The sequence below is a fragment of the Sinohyriopsis cumingii genome, chromosome 17 (genome assembly GCF_028554795.1).
Source record: "Sinohyriopsis cumingii isolate HCF-2022 chromosome 17, ASM2855479v2, whole genome shotgun sequence".
NCBI classification, from domain to species: Eukaryota; Metazoa; Mollusca; class Bivalvia; order Unionida; family Unionidae; genus Sinohyriopsis; species Sinohyriopsis cumingii.
Genome location: NC_142977.1, coordinates 11,610,159 through 11,627,301, shown reverse-complemented (window position 1 = coordinate 11,627,301; position 17,143 = coordinate 11,610,159). Strand labels below are relative to the sequence as shown.

General features: G+C 33.8%; 1 protein-coding gene across 1 annotated transcript in view; it reads left to right on the top strand.

Moving 5' to 3' along the window:
- The window catches only part of LOC149777747 (uncharacterized), a 169,781-nt gene extending 153,040 nt beyond the window's left edge, over positions 1–16,741 (top strand). Inside the window, exons 14-15 of the mRNA XM_089938795.1 lie at positions 1,249–1,442; positions 5,176–16,741. Of these exons, the coding sequence (XP_089794921.1) occupies positions 1,249–1,442; positions 5,176–5,358 (377 nt within the window). The 3' untranslated portion in view covers positions 5,359–16,741. The remainder of the gene's footprint in view (positions 1–1,248; positions 1,443–5,175) is intronic.
- Positions 16,742–17,143: the final 402 nt, after the last annotated feature.

The following is a 17,143-nucleotide window of genomic DNA, read 5'->3' as shown; positions in this document are numbered from 1 at the left end:
GTTTCGCTTGGTTGCCTTGCAATCTTTGATCAGTTATGAAAGAGTCAGTTAATTTAAGGTAGTTTGTGTTACATACACAATAAAATTTATAACAGTGTTCGATTAATTAAGTGAAGTGAGTTCACCCAACATACGATTGGGGCCGCTAGATTTTAGGTATGTAGGACTTGCGTGCCTTTTAACTTTTTTAAAAAAAATATTCACCCTCCTTTATTTGATTCAAAAGACATAATTAATGTGATAGGGCCTAATACAAAGGAGGCCAGCTGTTAATTGATTGTAACAATACAATAAATACTTCCACAGGTCAGTTATCAAAGCACAGTCGGCACTTAATTAGGTTCTCAGAGAAACACTTGCGGACATAACTGTTATGGTAGATTGACACATTTTACATTTAAATACACATTGCATTTATGATGATTATGCTTAAGTGAAACTAAAAGATAAAACACAAATATCACTTAATAAAAATCATTTAATTGGCATTTAAATATTAATGTACTGCCTACACTAGGCATAAGTGACATTTTCAGTGATTGAAATTTCCCTGAATATCTTTAATTACGGTGTACTAAAAATGTTGTTTAGAAAGAAAATGTAACCAGCTATATGACTTCTTATTAAAAGTTGATAATTTCAAAATGTTAATTAAAGTTTCCAGGTCATATCTACCGTTGTCGACCATAAAACGAGCAATATATCAACGTTTCAGTTTTTAATTTTGATCATGATTTTATTTCAAGTTCAAGAAATAGGGATCAATTTTCTGGTTTTAAAAAGAATGGGATCCACGCCTGACCCCACATTATAAGCGGGTTTGCAAGTTATCAGGGCATGAGTTATCAAGGGAGTGGTGTATGTTAATCTAAGGATTCCATGGAACTCATGTATGTAAATCTAAGGATTCCATGGAATTCTGGTATGTAAATCTAAGGATTCCATGGAACTCTGGTATGTAAATCTAAGGATTCCCTGGAACTCTGGTATGTAAATCTAAGGATTCCCTGGAACTCTGGTATGTAAATATAAGGATACCATGGAACTCTGGTATGTAAATCTAAGGATTCCATGGAACTCATGTATGTAAATCTAAGGATTCCATGGAAAACTTGTAAATAAATCAATGCTTAAGCTTTTTCTGTCATGATGATAAAATGACTATTTTAATGCGCTTAAATTTATAATCATTTAAAGAACTTTGAATATTTGAAATAGTTTTTGCATTAAAAATATATTTTTTTGCAGTAAGCTCCCCTGGTGCTGAGGAATTCCTAGACATGGTTGCTGGGATACAGGGATCTCGGATGAATGACCAAAGGGCGAATCTCCCACAATTCCCTGGCCTGAACTCTCAGGCTGTCATCAACCAGTACCTCAAACAGAGGAAAGAGGAGGATGTACCAGATGACAGCTTCTTTGAGATGTTAATGAGGTGTCAGGTAATAAACATGAGTACTGTATTAAGTTATCAAAAGGAAGATACGAAAAGCTTTCAATGCAGCTGCTTTCAGCCTTTATTTAAAGAAAAATGGAAGAAAATGTATGCCACGACAGTCTATTTGAATTTAATATTGTTTTAAGTTAAAGAACATAATAAACATGTTAACACTATCATTATTATTTCCTGTTATGAATATTGTTGGGTTATATAGTGTTACACTTGTCTGTCCATATTGTTATGTTTTTCGAGTCAGTTTGTCAGGCGTTGTTGTTGATCATTAGGTGTATCTTTGCCTGTCCATATGGTTTAGTCTGTTTTGGGGTCACTTTGTCAGGTATTGTAGTTGGTCATCTAGTGTTACACTTCATTGTCCATATGGTCAAGTTATGTGTTGTGTTTTAGGGACAGTTTGTCTGGTACTGGAGGGGATGTATAGTGTTACCCATATATGTCTGCATTGTTAAGTTCTGGGCTTTTGGTTGGATTTGTCGGGTACTAAATCAAAGTTTAACTTACTTCTTGTATGTTTTATACTGTGGTATCACTTTTTGTAGGGTAGCAGTTTACATGGATTTTGCAATTACTCTGATTCATGAAGTTAAAGACCCAACCAAAAGGAACCTCTTGTGATGCAGAATGCTCTACCCCTTCTTACTGTTAAATTCTTAGCTACCAAATCAGCTCTGCTGTTGGTTCATTCAACTTGATTTCTTTAAGAAAATAGTATCTTTTGCATCATGTTTGTTTCGTTTTAGCCATTTCTGAAAAATATTTATTAAATATTTTTTATTGTTCCAGTCTATGAGTACGCATCCATTATCTGGTAACTGTTGGCTCCACTCTCTGCCTAAATCAGTGCATGTAGTGAGATCAGTAAGGATAGATAGAAAACAGGAAGCATAAAGGATCTAAGCAGTAGTATTATTGAAAACGAAAGACTAAAGAATGAAATGATCTACAAAAATTAGATTTAACACTTATTTATATTATTTGTCATTAAGACAAAACTGCTGCTGAAAATACTTGTATAAAATAATGTCCCTCACTTCATTTATGAGTGATTTAAGATTCTGTCTGAATGAATAATTTATATAATGCATAGATAAATGCAAAGATAATTTCTCATTAGCGGTATCAATCTTTACTGTTAAAATTTTATTCCTCTTGAAAGCATATCTCACTTTATCCAGGTATTTCTAATTAAAAGAAACAAGTCTGTAAAATAATTGGATTATTGTTAATTGTTACTGATTAAACACTAAGTACAAGTACTAATTAAACACTGATTACAGGTACTAATTAAACACTAAGTACAAGTACTAATTAAACTGAGTACAAGTACTAATTAAACACTAAGTACAAGTACTAATTAAACACTGAGTACAAGTACTAATTAAACACTGAGTACAAGTACTAATTAAACACTAATTACAGGTACTAATTAAACACTAAGTACAGGTACTAATTAAACACTGAGTATAAGTACTAATTAAACACTGATTACAAGTACTAATTAAACACTAAGTACAAGTACTAATTAAACTGAGTACAAGTACTAATTAAACACTGAGTACAAGTACTAATTAAACACTGAGTACAAGTACTAATTAAACACTAATTACAGGTACTAATTAAACACTAGGTACAGGTACTAATTAAACACTGAGTACAAGTACTAATTAAACACTGAGTACATATCTCTACAATGCAGTACAAAATTTCATGTGCCACTGATTTTCATATAACATCAATGAACAAACCTGTCAATCAAGTCACTCAAATGTTTGTCACATAAATAATCCTGAAGTTGCAGAATTACTCAATTCCAGCTTTTCAAAGCCACATATAATTTGGTCCAGTCTCACTGACATTTTCTTTATAAGCCACGATTTTCCATTTAGCATCAATCAGTTTAAACAAGAGTGTTTGATGGTCCACTGATAAAGTGTATTTTCTTCCTTTTTTCATCATGGTATCTGATCTCATTTCATATATCAGTCATGGAAGTAGTTTCAGTTCATCCTTATAGTGTTTGTTTGTTGGAGTATGTCTGTGCATGAAGCCGACACAAACCTCTTTATGTTTAGCTTTTATCTTTGCACTTTTACGTCTTTGCGGACATCAAAGATTGCAACAGCCAGTTCAGTGCATTTTACCAGAGATTGTTGGTTAGTGTTTTGATTTGCACACAAAGTGATAGTATCTTCATTATTTGAATTGTACCTTGTAAGTCTGTGTGTTAATGCCATGATCATCAGCTGGTACAGGTTTGTGAACAGTAAGTCAATGTGTTAATGACATGATCATCAGCTGGTACAACTTTGTGGACAGTAAGTCAATGTGTTAATGACATGATCATCAGCTGGTACAACTTTGTGGACTGTGGTTGGTGTAAAAGATCATCTATTTTTCAGTAACAGATTGAATTGGAATTATTCTTGGCTGCATCATCTCTGTTTTCGAGGTTGAGCTCTTGGACGAAAACACTGAGGATTTTTACCTTGGCAGGTGTTTGATTTGTGATTATAATGAGGGTAGTCTTGTTTTAACTATTCCATTGTTTTCAGGGGGGAGGCAGGGTTGGAGATGCCACAGCAGTACCACATGGCACCATCAAGAGCTTTAATCTGATATATCCTGTATCATTTAGTGTAGTTGTGTTCATTTATTTAGGGTAATCCACAGAAACAATAAAATTTTGAATTTAAGTCTCCACAAAAATGATTATATTCAGACTGGTTACCTCCCATTAATACTTAGAGTGGTTACCTCCCATGTCAATACAGTATGCTCATTAAGGTCTCTCTGGACAGTTTATCTGGTGAATTTTCATCTGACAGTGACCTATTGCAGAAAAATGGGAATAATTTTACACTGAAGATACAAATAAAAACAAACTAATGATTTTTGTAGAAAGCATGCATGTGAGATTTTGACTTCGGCAGTCAGGTTAATTCCTGATACAACTGGTGATTTTATACTGAACCAACACTGCCACCAACCCCCTCTTGTTTACATTCATTTTGACAGCAAAGAGCTATTTTGAATATTTTCCTGTGACAAGGCAGCTAAAAGAATCAGTATGTACCTTATGCATAAATAAAGTTCACTAGTACTATAACAAATTAGGATACTTTTGATCACCATCAACCATCTTGATTTTTAGATATTTACCTCTGTAGCAGACATACAAAAATACGTAAGCCAAGTCGGCTGTTAATTTGCAGCCCAAGTTATGCATTTGATCTCCAGTGCTAGTCTAACTGTGATAGGCAGTCACCAACAAGCCAACCCATTTTCAAGCCTAACTCAAAGTAAATCTAAACCACATTACAGATTTAGCTTCTGTGTGAATTTATAAATGTTTGGCTTGTGATAATTAGGTTCATGCCTTCTACTTTAAACATTAGGAAGGTGTCAAAATACAAAACTATCCAGTGAGACCTAAAGATAATTGCTTTAATATTATCTTTGGAATTTTTTTTAATGAACTTTGTAATCAATTCTTTTTTGAGCAATAAAGAGAAGAATTTTTTACAAATATTTAATATTCAGATTAAACGTTTCAAAAGGGCTCTTTGTATTTGGATGTTGATCATAAAATAGGACATCACTGTCAGATTTGACATTCTACATTCATTCCTTTGAGCATGGTTAATGTAACATATTTCCCTAATGCTCCAAGTTGTCAGCGTTCTTGTTACTTTTCATGTACAATTTTTATTTGGTAGGGCTCTCGAATTGATGATCAGAGAAGTAACCTTCCGAATAATCTTCAAGCCCCGACAGTTCCAGATGAAGATTTTTTCAACTTGATACAAAAGGTACAGTCCAGTCGGCTAGAAGAACAGAGAACTTGTCTACCTGATCAGCCTATGCCTCCACCCACACCAGGAAAGAAAAAGAAGAAATGAAATTAACTGAAGACCAGTCACTCTTTGCTGAGTGTTATTAATAGCTGTAAAGGCAGTGATTCAAGAAAAAATTTAAGACTAGGTATAAAATACACTGCATATTTTCAGCACGTGATGTGCCATGATGGAGGAATTTTGTGTGTATGTCTCATTATTTTTCATGACTGCTTAATATTTGTTATTATGTATAGTGTAAGAGGAATCTCAACGTTTGTAGAATATGTAAATAAGTTCCCAGAAATCCCAACATGTATAATGTTCACATGGCAAGTTTTTTCTCTCAACAAAACAACATTTACAATTGTCACCAAGGGGTTATAATTAGATCCTTGCATTAAAATGCAAGATCTCAAGTGAAGTTATAATGTAGGAAGCCATGGTAGCTCGTTTGGTTGAGTGTCTGACTTATAAATTATAAGTCTCAGGTTTGATACCCAGCCTGACCAGCCAGGATTAGCTGTCTCAGTGTCATAATAAAGGCACTAGGTTCCCATTTCCTCAACAAAGAAAACCATCTAATTAACTGTCCAGCTCTGTTCATTCACGCTTTTTGTAGCTGGTGTAGCTCAGCAATGGGTGGGGGAATTGCTTATTACATGTGGCTGTGTGTCCTAAAAGTTACATCTTTTCAGGTCCAGTGTTGATGGAGCAGTTGCCATTTTCAATCAATATTTCGTCTCCACTGCAGTAGATTCTTAAAACCAGCTCAGGAATGATTGAAGATATTCCAGTGCAATCTGGCTTTACATTGTGTTGTAGCCCTAGATGTGCACTTTATGGGTTTTGTCTCCACTTCATTGTGGAAGGAGTTACAGCCCTTGACCAATACTTCATATTTTCACATTTGTTACTCTTAACCAACATAGCTCCGTAACCCGTACACAGTGTTCATCTGTTGTCAGGTCCATTTAGAGTTGTGCCATACTCCAGAGTATGTATGTCTGTCTGTATGTATGTCTGTCTGTTATCAAGTAGAAAATGAAAATAATTAAAAAATGCAGTATTCCTAGAATGAAATTTCTAACACATTTTGAAGCTGCTTTCTTACACACGGCATTTCATTAGCATGGGAGACTTTATTTGATCAACACCAAAACTTTGAAGATGAGTGGGTATTTTTCTGCAGAGAGTTGTGGTCTGTATTAGCCAAAATTTTGGAAGATAACTCTGATCATTGATTCTTTTAAAAGGAAACTGAATTCCATCCAAACTTCTACAGTCTTACTTGGTACAAAACTACCTTTTAACCCAGTTCAGTTCAGCAACACAATGACCATCAAGGTAGCTTTTAGAGATGATACAGAGATGATATAGAAAACTCAGGTGTGCTACCTTTGAAGATTTTATTTTGTACGATCTAGTTGTGATGGAGTTATTGCCCTTTTCCATTAATACTACATTAGCTCCTTATAACCACAATACTTCCGGAACCATTCAACATTGTCTCCTAGTTTTAAATGTGCCATGGTAAGGTTTTGTCATATGAACTTGATTTAAGTACTTTCCTTGACAGTTAACTTAAGAAACTCAGATGTTGATTGAAGGCTTGGCTAGCGTGGGTATGTGGGAAAGCCTGCCAGTAGCTTCTTGTGGGTTGGTGGTTTTTCCCTTGGTTTTCCAGGGTTCTTCCTCCACCAGTTATACTGGCCACCATGTATAGCCTATCTTGTGCTGAAAAATGGCGTTAAACCCTAGAACAACAACAACAACAGATGTTGATTGTAACCAGAATAGCTCAAGAACCATTCAACATATTCTAATGAAATTTGGTACAAACGTTTGTTTCATAGACTTGCATGTTCCTTATGTGGGTTTAGTTATTTTCAGTAGTGTTACAACCCAAGATTGCTCATCATCTTCAGTCTGGTTTCTACAAGAGACTTCTATCAACTTTGCTTGTCATAGCATAACTTTACAAAGGAATATTCCATTTCAGTAAATGTTATCATGCACTTTTTCATTGATGATGCCTTGATTGAGTTTGATTTTCATCATTTTGTGTTACAAAGAGTTATGGCTATCATCACCAGATCTGTGCTTTCCAGGATAACTTTTGTTTGAGCCCATGCCAGGAAAATTGTGGAAAGCGGGGCCCTCTGCGATGCACTCATCACTGTTAGTTCTAGTTTAAAGTAAGAAAGGATAACAATGACACAAAATAGCCTTTCTGGCTTGCAGGAAATTTGTGCAGTTTATAGAGACAATACATTCAATGCATGTACCCAGACAGTGCATCTCATCTGTAGAAATGAGTTTTTATAGGCATATTTGGACCAGTTTCACAGTGATCTACTATAGAAACGTGCCATCATTTTAATGTGTGGTAACTTCATTGTAGTATTGTTTGTTAATTTTTTTGTCTCAGAGTCTACAGTAGACATGATAGTTATTCAGACTGAATCATTATACTGCACATCAGAACATTTAAGGTTTGAATTTTCTATGAATTTCATGCTCTGTTCAAAATTGTCATTAATTTCAATCACCTGTTCATAGAAGATAGGACATTATACATGGACACCACATTCTTTGATGTTCTTGTCATCAGTTAAATGTAGGTCACAGTCATCTGCTTAACATTTTATGGTTAATTAATACTTTTGCTTAGAAGTAAATTATAGGTCTTTTGACACAGATTGGCTTAATACGTATATTTTTTATTAAAACTGATTTTTTGATATCTTGAACAAGTATGCACAGATGTATTTGAAAATGGTCACAAAGCAAAAATTAGGGATTGCTTAATTAAATGAATTTGAGAAGAAAATTTCTTATAAGAGTTCTGCCTGAGTTTCTCACATCAAAATAATTCGACATGGGAGTGTTCTAAAGATACTCGTATATTATGCAGTATTTTGGAACTAATATTGAAAATTCTTGATTCTTTGTGTATAGCTCTAATGTGTATTCATTGACTGTAAAAAGTACAGTTAATTTATCACTATTACATTCAGAATGAATGTGGTTGTGTATTTAATCTTTCCTATCATTAGACAAACAGTGTGAATGGAATTCAGATCAGACTGAAGTTTTAAAGAATGCAGACCTAAATGAAAACATTAATTAATCTAGTTTGGTTGTGTGATATGGATTAAACACTCCTATCAAACACCACATCAACCATGTAATATTGAATGATTATGTAATAAATAAATGGTATTATATATATACTGTCTGATATCTTAGGCAGACACGTTTTTTAGTATTGGCTTAGGAGCATGCCAGTCTGCTTCATGTAAACAACTTGTCCATCAGAGACATCAGACACCACACATACAACTTGTCCATTAGGGACATCAGACACCACACATACAACTTGTCCATCAGAGACATCAGACACTACACATACAACAACCTGTTTAATATATAGCTAGCTTCAATTACCATATCTTTTAACATGTTAGAAAAGAAATTTCAATACTGACATACATAAAAATTTCCATTGAGTTGCATGATGCCATAATGTACAACATTCTAGGATGTCATAATGTACAACTTTCTGTGATGTCATAATGTACAACCTTCTATGATGTCATAATGTACAGTATGATGTCATAATGTACAACATTCTGTGATGTCATAATGTACAGCATTCTATGATGCCATAATGTACAACATTATATGATGTCATAATTCATTATGTGCATCGTTAATCAACATCTACTGATTGGTGATGTCATAAATCATTATGTGAATCGTTATTAACAACATATACTCATTGATGTTGATGCATATGGGAAAATATTGTTACCTCCTATGTTAAGTCCATTGGAAAAATCTATATAATATTTATAAATATGGTATCTACATAACCTGATTTTTGTATATGATACTGATAAGTATAGTATCTACCTAACCATGGCTTTGAATATAATAATGATAAATACGATATCCATGTGACCATGGTTTGGTATATGATACTGTTATAATATCTACTTAACTATGGTTTTGTATTTGTTAGTGACATAATATCTACATAACCATGGTTTTTTATATGATACTGACATAATATATACATAAAAAACAATGTTCATGTATATAATACTGATAAATATGTCAATGTAACCGTGGTTTTGTACAAAAACCTGATACATACATAACCATGGTTATGTATATGATACTGTTAAATATGATATCTGTGTAACCTTAGTTTTGTTAACTTTAATTGTCGGTGTTTGTCAGTAGTGACCAGTGTTAAAAATAATGAACCTTTTTATGCCCCACCATGACCTTGGTAATGCATACAGTGTACGGCTACCCAGTGTAATATGGATATATATCGTTGGCATGTTTGTTCAATTTTCATGCATTAATGGGCGTTCATGCAGGTGTCAAGTTCCATTAGTCCTATAAATTCAGGGAGTCCTATATTTTGCCTGTGTTTTGTGAAATTCCTTTTAATTCCATGTTTTAATTTTTTTTATTACATTGTCTAAAATGCTGAAATTTGCAAAACTACTTGGCAATTCCTGCAAAAAGAGCATGTATGTAGTATGTGTGTGTATTTGTAGTTTTTTGTGTGTGTATGTGTGCATGCATGCATGTATGTACTTGAATATATATGTATGTACTTGCATATGTATGTATGTACTTGCATATGTATGTATGTATGTGTGTGTACATGTATGTATGTACTTGCATATGTATGTATGTATGCATGTACTTGCATATGTATGCATGTATGTATGTACTTGCATATGTATGTATGTATGTATAGTGTTTAATGGCAAATCAGCATAACTGGCTACATAGTCCCATTTCAGAGTATATTTCTGTTTGTTTGGTTTTTTTTAATTGTATAAAAGCATCTTTACAAATGTTATGTTCTTATTGAAGCGTTTAAATATAACAAAGCAGTCGTTTATTTGTAACCCTGAAAAGAGAATTCAAATTTTCTAATCATTTTTAAAGTTACAGAAGTTGAAAATTGAAGTTTCAGCCTCTTCAGAAAGAAAACCCCAGGGACTTTGGAAATACTGGCATCATATATTTCATTTAAAAAATTCAGTTTTTCTTTGTAAGAAATATTTTTGGGAAAAATAAATGTTTACATTTATAACAGATACTCTGTCTTGTGAAGATTGCATAATCTCCAAATTTTTCATAAAAGATTCTAAAAAAGAATTGGAAATTGATATTTTGATAGAAATTAGATTTTAATAATGGTATATTTAACAATGGAGGATTTTATTGCAAATGCCTATTCTTTTAACTTTATGATCAGGATTGTAATTTCTATTGTAGTATGCAAATGTTGACTGTCAGTGAAGTATACAAAAGACTGCTGCTGCCACAAGTACTCGTATTTGTTAGAGAAAAAGGAAAATTATTGACAACACCCAGACCTATTCTGTAATTTAAAAAATTACTTACACAAGCTGATAAACTTGAACAATGTTAAATCTATCCCATTGCAGATTTTGTGTTAATTTTATTTATTCCATCAGCAGTTTCATTCACTGCTCTTTCTACATTTAATTTCGAAAAACCACTGAAAGGGAGCTTGACCGTCATGCTGTCTATTTTCGTCCATCCAACGTGTACATCTGATTCATATTTAACACCATTTTTGGGCTCAAAATTACTCAATGGTATCTCCATTAACAATGTCCCCAGCTCCAGTAATCCGATATACTTCATAACTTTAAAAATTATTGTCATCATCACTATCATCAGCCAGTATTTGCTGAATGAAATCGTAATGAACCATGCCAGTAGTCAGACATTTTGGGGTTTTGTAGGTAGCTGATATTTTAAACATGCCAGGAAGCAGACACCATTTTTGGACTCAAAATCACTCACTGGTATCTCCATTAAGACTTTTCCAGCTCCAATAATCTGATAGATTTCATAAACTTAATTATTATTGCCATCATCAGTATCATCAGCCAGTATTTGCTGAACAAAATTGTAAGGAACCATGCCAGGAATCAGACATTTGGGTTTTTCTAGGTAACCCATACTTTAAACACGCATTTGTAAAACTTCCTTAATGAATGACTACACCATAATGCTTATTCCTGGGCACATTGTGCCAATCAAATTTAGTTTAACAACCATTCATGTAATGCTTGAAGAACCCATATGTGTAAACAGTTGTCTGCCCAAAACACAGGTGTCACAACAAGAAGAATTAAATAAAAATTGCGTACTTTGCAAGGCACATTTTCATAAATTGTATGCTTTAAAAGGTACATTTTCATAAATTGTATACTTTGCAAGGCACATTTTCATAAATTGTATGATTTGCAAGGCACATTTTCATAAATTGTATACTTTGCAAGGCACATTTTCATAAACTGTATACTTTGCAAGGCACATTTTCATATGCAGGACTTTAAGCTAATTTGCAGGATTTCTCCAAGTGTGCGAATTTGTACAAATTTTGTACGGTTCATGCAGTTGCACACCTTGACAACATCTCTGTTTAAGTACTATACATATCAATTAATAACTTGTGCGCAGTGTTTTACTATTGTTTTGCCAATACTTCCCGTTTGTCATCCAGGGAATAAGCTACATGAACTTCTGACCGGTGGTTACTGTTTGACCTGGACTGGAACTAGCAATAACAACCAGTGAGAATTCAGTGTAACATATTTCAGTGTGCAACAAACTGGTTGTATTTTTTTCAAATCAACCAAAGTAGATAATATACAATTCAACATAGAAACATTGCGTGAAAGTGGTTATTAAATGATGACTGAAGTACTTCATTATTCATGTGGAACATGTTTGGAATGTATAGTATATGCTTAACATACTGCTGGGTTAAGGTAATTAGCATGGAATGGGAGGGGGGCGGCAGATTACAAACCATGTAGATGGCAAATATGTATTCGCTTTAGTCTTTTTCATTTTTACTAGTACATACGAATGCCTAGGACTGCAAATGATGTTTCAGATGAAATATAATTTTAAAGAGTAACAAGGCAAACTAATAATTATTCATGACTGCTGAAGACTAAAATAACATGCATATGTTAAGTATAATTTTGTATTGATTTTCCATCTGTTGTATCGATGTTTCTATTACAGCAAAAGCATCGATATATCGATGAATTGATTCACCCCTACTTTACTGTATTTTACGTTACTAAGGATACATTTGATTATATTATATTCCAAATGCTACAAGTAATGGTAATGAGCCATTTTCAGGAATATGAATGATCTCTTATAAGAGTAAAAATGTGTACAGTTGTATTTTTGCAAAATATATAAAAAAAAATTATATGAAATTATTGTAAATCATGGATAAAGTTGAACCATGTTGAGATATTTTAAAGCTATATTCCTAATTTTGAAGAAGATTACGAATTTGGACATATTTTCTCTAATTACCAGTTTCAAATACTGTTTAGAATGACCACTAATATACAAACTTTGCACATTTTACCTTTGGTCACCATCTTAGATCTGTATCGGTAGTTTTCTGTTCAAAACTCCACAGGTGCTTGTACCATGCTTTTGATAGAGAGCATACATACATACATACATACATACATACATACATACATACATACATACACACTTACATACATACATACATACATACAAATACATGCATACACACATACACACACGCGTACAAATACACGCATACAAATACATGCATACATACATGCACACACACAAATACAAAACTTGTATTAGATTCAAAATTTAAATTCTAGTCCAAAATGTAATAATTTTGTCATTCACTGCCAGCCATCATCATTTTGCCTTTCAGTACAGTAGAAATATTTTAGAGAAAATGAAAAGTTTAGTCAGGCTTAAGGCATTTCCATGTTTTGTGACTTTCTACATGTGTGCGTTTCATGGTTGTCTGAATTTAATCTTACTAGTGCGTTAAATTGTCTGAAGTTCATTTGGCTTAAAATCCTTCATTTTGTTTCATCTCTTTAGTAAAATTTCCCTGTGAGATTCATTGTTTTAAACATAAACCTCGTGTTTTTTCAGCAATATCTATAATATCAGATAATTGCTAATCTAAAAACATTTACTTATTAGTTAATCTTTTCTCACTTCGTGTATCGCATCGAATCATAGTATCTTCGCATTGGATCATAGTAACTTCGCATCGTGTAGTGCATCAGATCATACTATCTTCGCATCGTGTAGTGCATTGGATCATAGTATCTTTGCATCGTGTAGTGCATCAGATTATAGTATCTTCGCATCGTGTAGTGCATTGGATCATAGTATCTCTGCATCATGCAGTGCATTGGATCATAGTATCTCTGCATCATGTAGTGCATTGGATTATAGTATTTTTGCATCATGTAGTGCATTGGATCATAGTATCTTCGCATCATGTAGTGCATTGGATTATAGTATCTTCACATCATGTAGTGCATTGGATCATAGTATCTTTGCATCATGTAGTGCATTGGATCATAGTATCTTCGCATCATGTAGTGCATTGGATCATAGTATCTTTGCATCATGTAGTGCATTGGATCATAGTATCTTTGCATCATGTAGTACATTGGATCATAGCATCTTCACATCGTGTAGTGCATTGGATCATAGTATCTTTTCATCATGCAGTGCATTGGATCATAGTATCTTCGCATCGTGTAGTGCATCGGATCATAGTATCTTCGCTAACCAAGGGTTGTTGATCTACTTCGTTTCACAACAACCCTTGGCATATTTAACTACCTCAAACAGTATTGACTGCTCCACTGTGGGATTGGATGCAGGTGAAAGAAACTGATCCAGTCAGATCTCTTGTTACATTTAAATTGGAAATTGTTAGAACTAATCCTAGCAACCCCTGTATACAACGAAACATGATAAACTTAAGTTTAAATATGCCAAACATTGATGAGGAATGAGGTGGATCAAAGGCCGTTTGTTAAGCAAAGGTGAGGGTCATATTTTTAATAGGATAAAGGCTATTCCCTGTTGCTGAGCTTTTTTCTTTCTGTTATATCTGGACTTTCAATCATTATGTTGATGCTAGTTATTGAATATGTCTGCTGACCGTGCAGTGGAATATTCAAGAAGGCCAAGACCAAAATAGACATTTTCCATACCACTATCCCCTTTTTTTTGTCCAGTGGACTAGGCACTAATATTGATTCTAAAGGTCAAGGTCATTCTTGTTAGGTTGTTAACAATATTGTATTTGTCATTGTTATTAACTCATCTAATACTGAAAATGTAATGACATAATTATGTCACCACTATTATTTGATGCCATCATTTATGCCAGTATTATTATTATTATTGTTGCTGCTATTATTATTATTATTATTATTATTATTATTATTTGTTCTTTGTCATTATAAAGATGTATACTGTTTAAATTATTTATTCTCCTGGAGTCTCAAAACAAAACACTTCTATGATTTGTACTTAATTGCCTGTACTTAATAATTGTATGACAGTTTTTAAAATTTAAAAGGTCACAATTCATTCTTTGACAAGTACACAGCCATGTTCATTGCAATTTTATGACTAAATTAATTAACTCCTGTTTATTTTATAAATAATTAACTCCTTGGACAGCCATTACCTTTGTTAATTTATGCTGACTTGATATTATTATTGAATTCTTTCTGACCTGATTTGGGTTCAGTAGAATTTGTATCAGGTGCCATCTAAACCCAATTTTGGGTTCTATTGGACCCCATTTGACCCCTCATTAAGACCTCCATTTGACCCCTCATTAAGACCCCCCATTAAGATCCCCATTTGACCCCTCATCAAGACCTCCATTTGACCCCTCATTAAGACCCCCATTTGACCCCCCATTAAGATCCCCATTTGACCCCTCATTAAGACCCCCATTTGACCCCCCATTAAGATCCCCATTTGACCCCTCATTAAGATCCCCATTTGACCCCTCATTAAGACCTCCATTTGACCCCCCATTAAGATCCCCATTTGACCCCTCATTAAGACCCCCATTTGACCCCACATTAAGATCCCCATTTGACCCCTCATTAAGACCCCATACTGGGTTAGTAACAAACTACATTAGGGGCCCTGAGTGGCCGAGTGGTCTAAAGCACTCTCCCTTACGGATCACTGCCATCTCACCTCTGTCTGCATGGGGTTCGAGTCTTGGATTCAGCCTATTTGGGTATGTGAGAAAGCTTGCCAGTAGCTTCTCGTGGGTCTGTGGTTCTTTCCGGGTTTTCCTAGGTTCTTCCTCCACCATTAATACTGGCCGCCATGTATAGTCTATTGTGTGCTGAAAAATGGCGTTACGCCCTACAACAACATAACAAATTTATCTCACAAAAGATCTGAAAATAAATTGCGTCATATGTAGCTGATCATTTTGTGTCCCTTTAAATTCCGTTCCTGATATTTTACAAGTATTCGATTTTGGCTCGTTCTTATTTTCTTCTTGACAGTTACGGTATGGTTTTAATTATATTTTATTTCATTTCATGGGTAAAAAATTCCAACATGTGAATGTGATGGTGTCTCTAACTGGCTCCACATAAAACTCCATCATCTGCAATATACTGTCAGAAACATGGGTGCCAATGTGATGTCATAGAAATTGTTACCTAAAGTGCCCCAAAAATGCAAACCCAACTATATATATATATATATATATATATATATATATATATATATATATATATATATATATATATATATATATAAACATACATACATACTATTTGTTCTATTTAGAGGTGAGATAAAAATGAATGCATTAATGTTATAATCTTTGACTATTTTACTATTTTAATATGCGTAGACTGTCAGAATATTACCTGACTCAGCTTCATGAAGAATCTTAGAAGATTGAAACTGCTGTGATAGTTAGAAACACTTACACAAATATTAGGTCACTGCTGCCTGTCACCAACATAAATTTGATATAGGAAAAGCTTTTACTGTACTGCTGTGAGACAAGCAATTTAAACTGACAAATAATTTCATAATATCAATATTTTTGTCATTTCAGTCATCTAAAACATCATGTATACACCTCAACCTGTAACAACCACCAAAAAGACCATCTATAATTGGTCTTTATGGGCAACTGATCTTTATATACAGGTAAAGATGGATTGATATGTGTGTTTCATTCTTTATATACAGGATGCCCTACGTGCAGGTGTTTGCCATAGCAGGTTTGACCTTACCATGCACCCCTTGTTTAAATAGATTGGCATCGCTTTAATCAAGAATCTCTCTAGATTCATATTTGCTTTGATTTTGCATTGGTGCTGCTTCATAATCATTTGTAAATATAGATTACAAGACATGTGTAAATATAGATTGCCAAACATGTAAATTAGATCACCAGACGTGTTTTTGTTCTGTACATGTTTCCGATGACTTGTTTCATGAACTGTTGACAATAGTTTTACAAGCGTCATGAATAAAAGTACCGAGTGATAAAATACATATCTTTGGGGTTCTTTTTCCCAATCTGTACTATCTTTTCTGTCTGTCATCTGCCTTGTTATCTTATCTGTCTATCGTCTGCCTTGTTATCTTATCTGTCTGTCGTCTGCCTTGTCTTTATGTATTCAAAGATACGACCCATGTTTACGATGTGCAACTCCCAACTGTAACTGTCAAGTGTAACAGAAAATGTACCGGTATACATAGTACAAATTCATCAGTTACTTCTATTTTTTTTTTTGTTATTCAAGTACATTACCATATTTTAAGAAGTTAGGAATAGCAACTTTGCAACTTTAAAACCAGCCCTCACAAGAAAAATATTTTTTAGAATGTCCTTTCAAAGTTAGAGTAATTAGGAGGAACTGAAACTAAGCAGACATGAATTCTAAGGGAATAA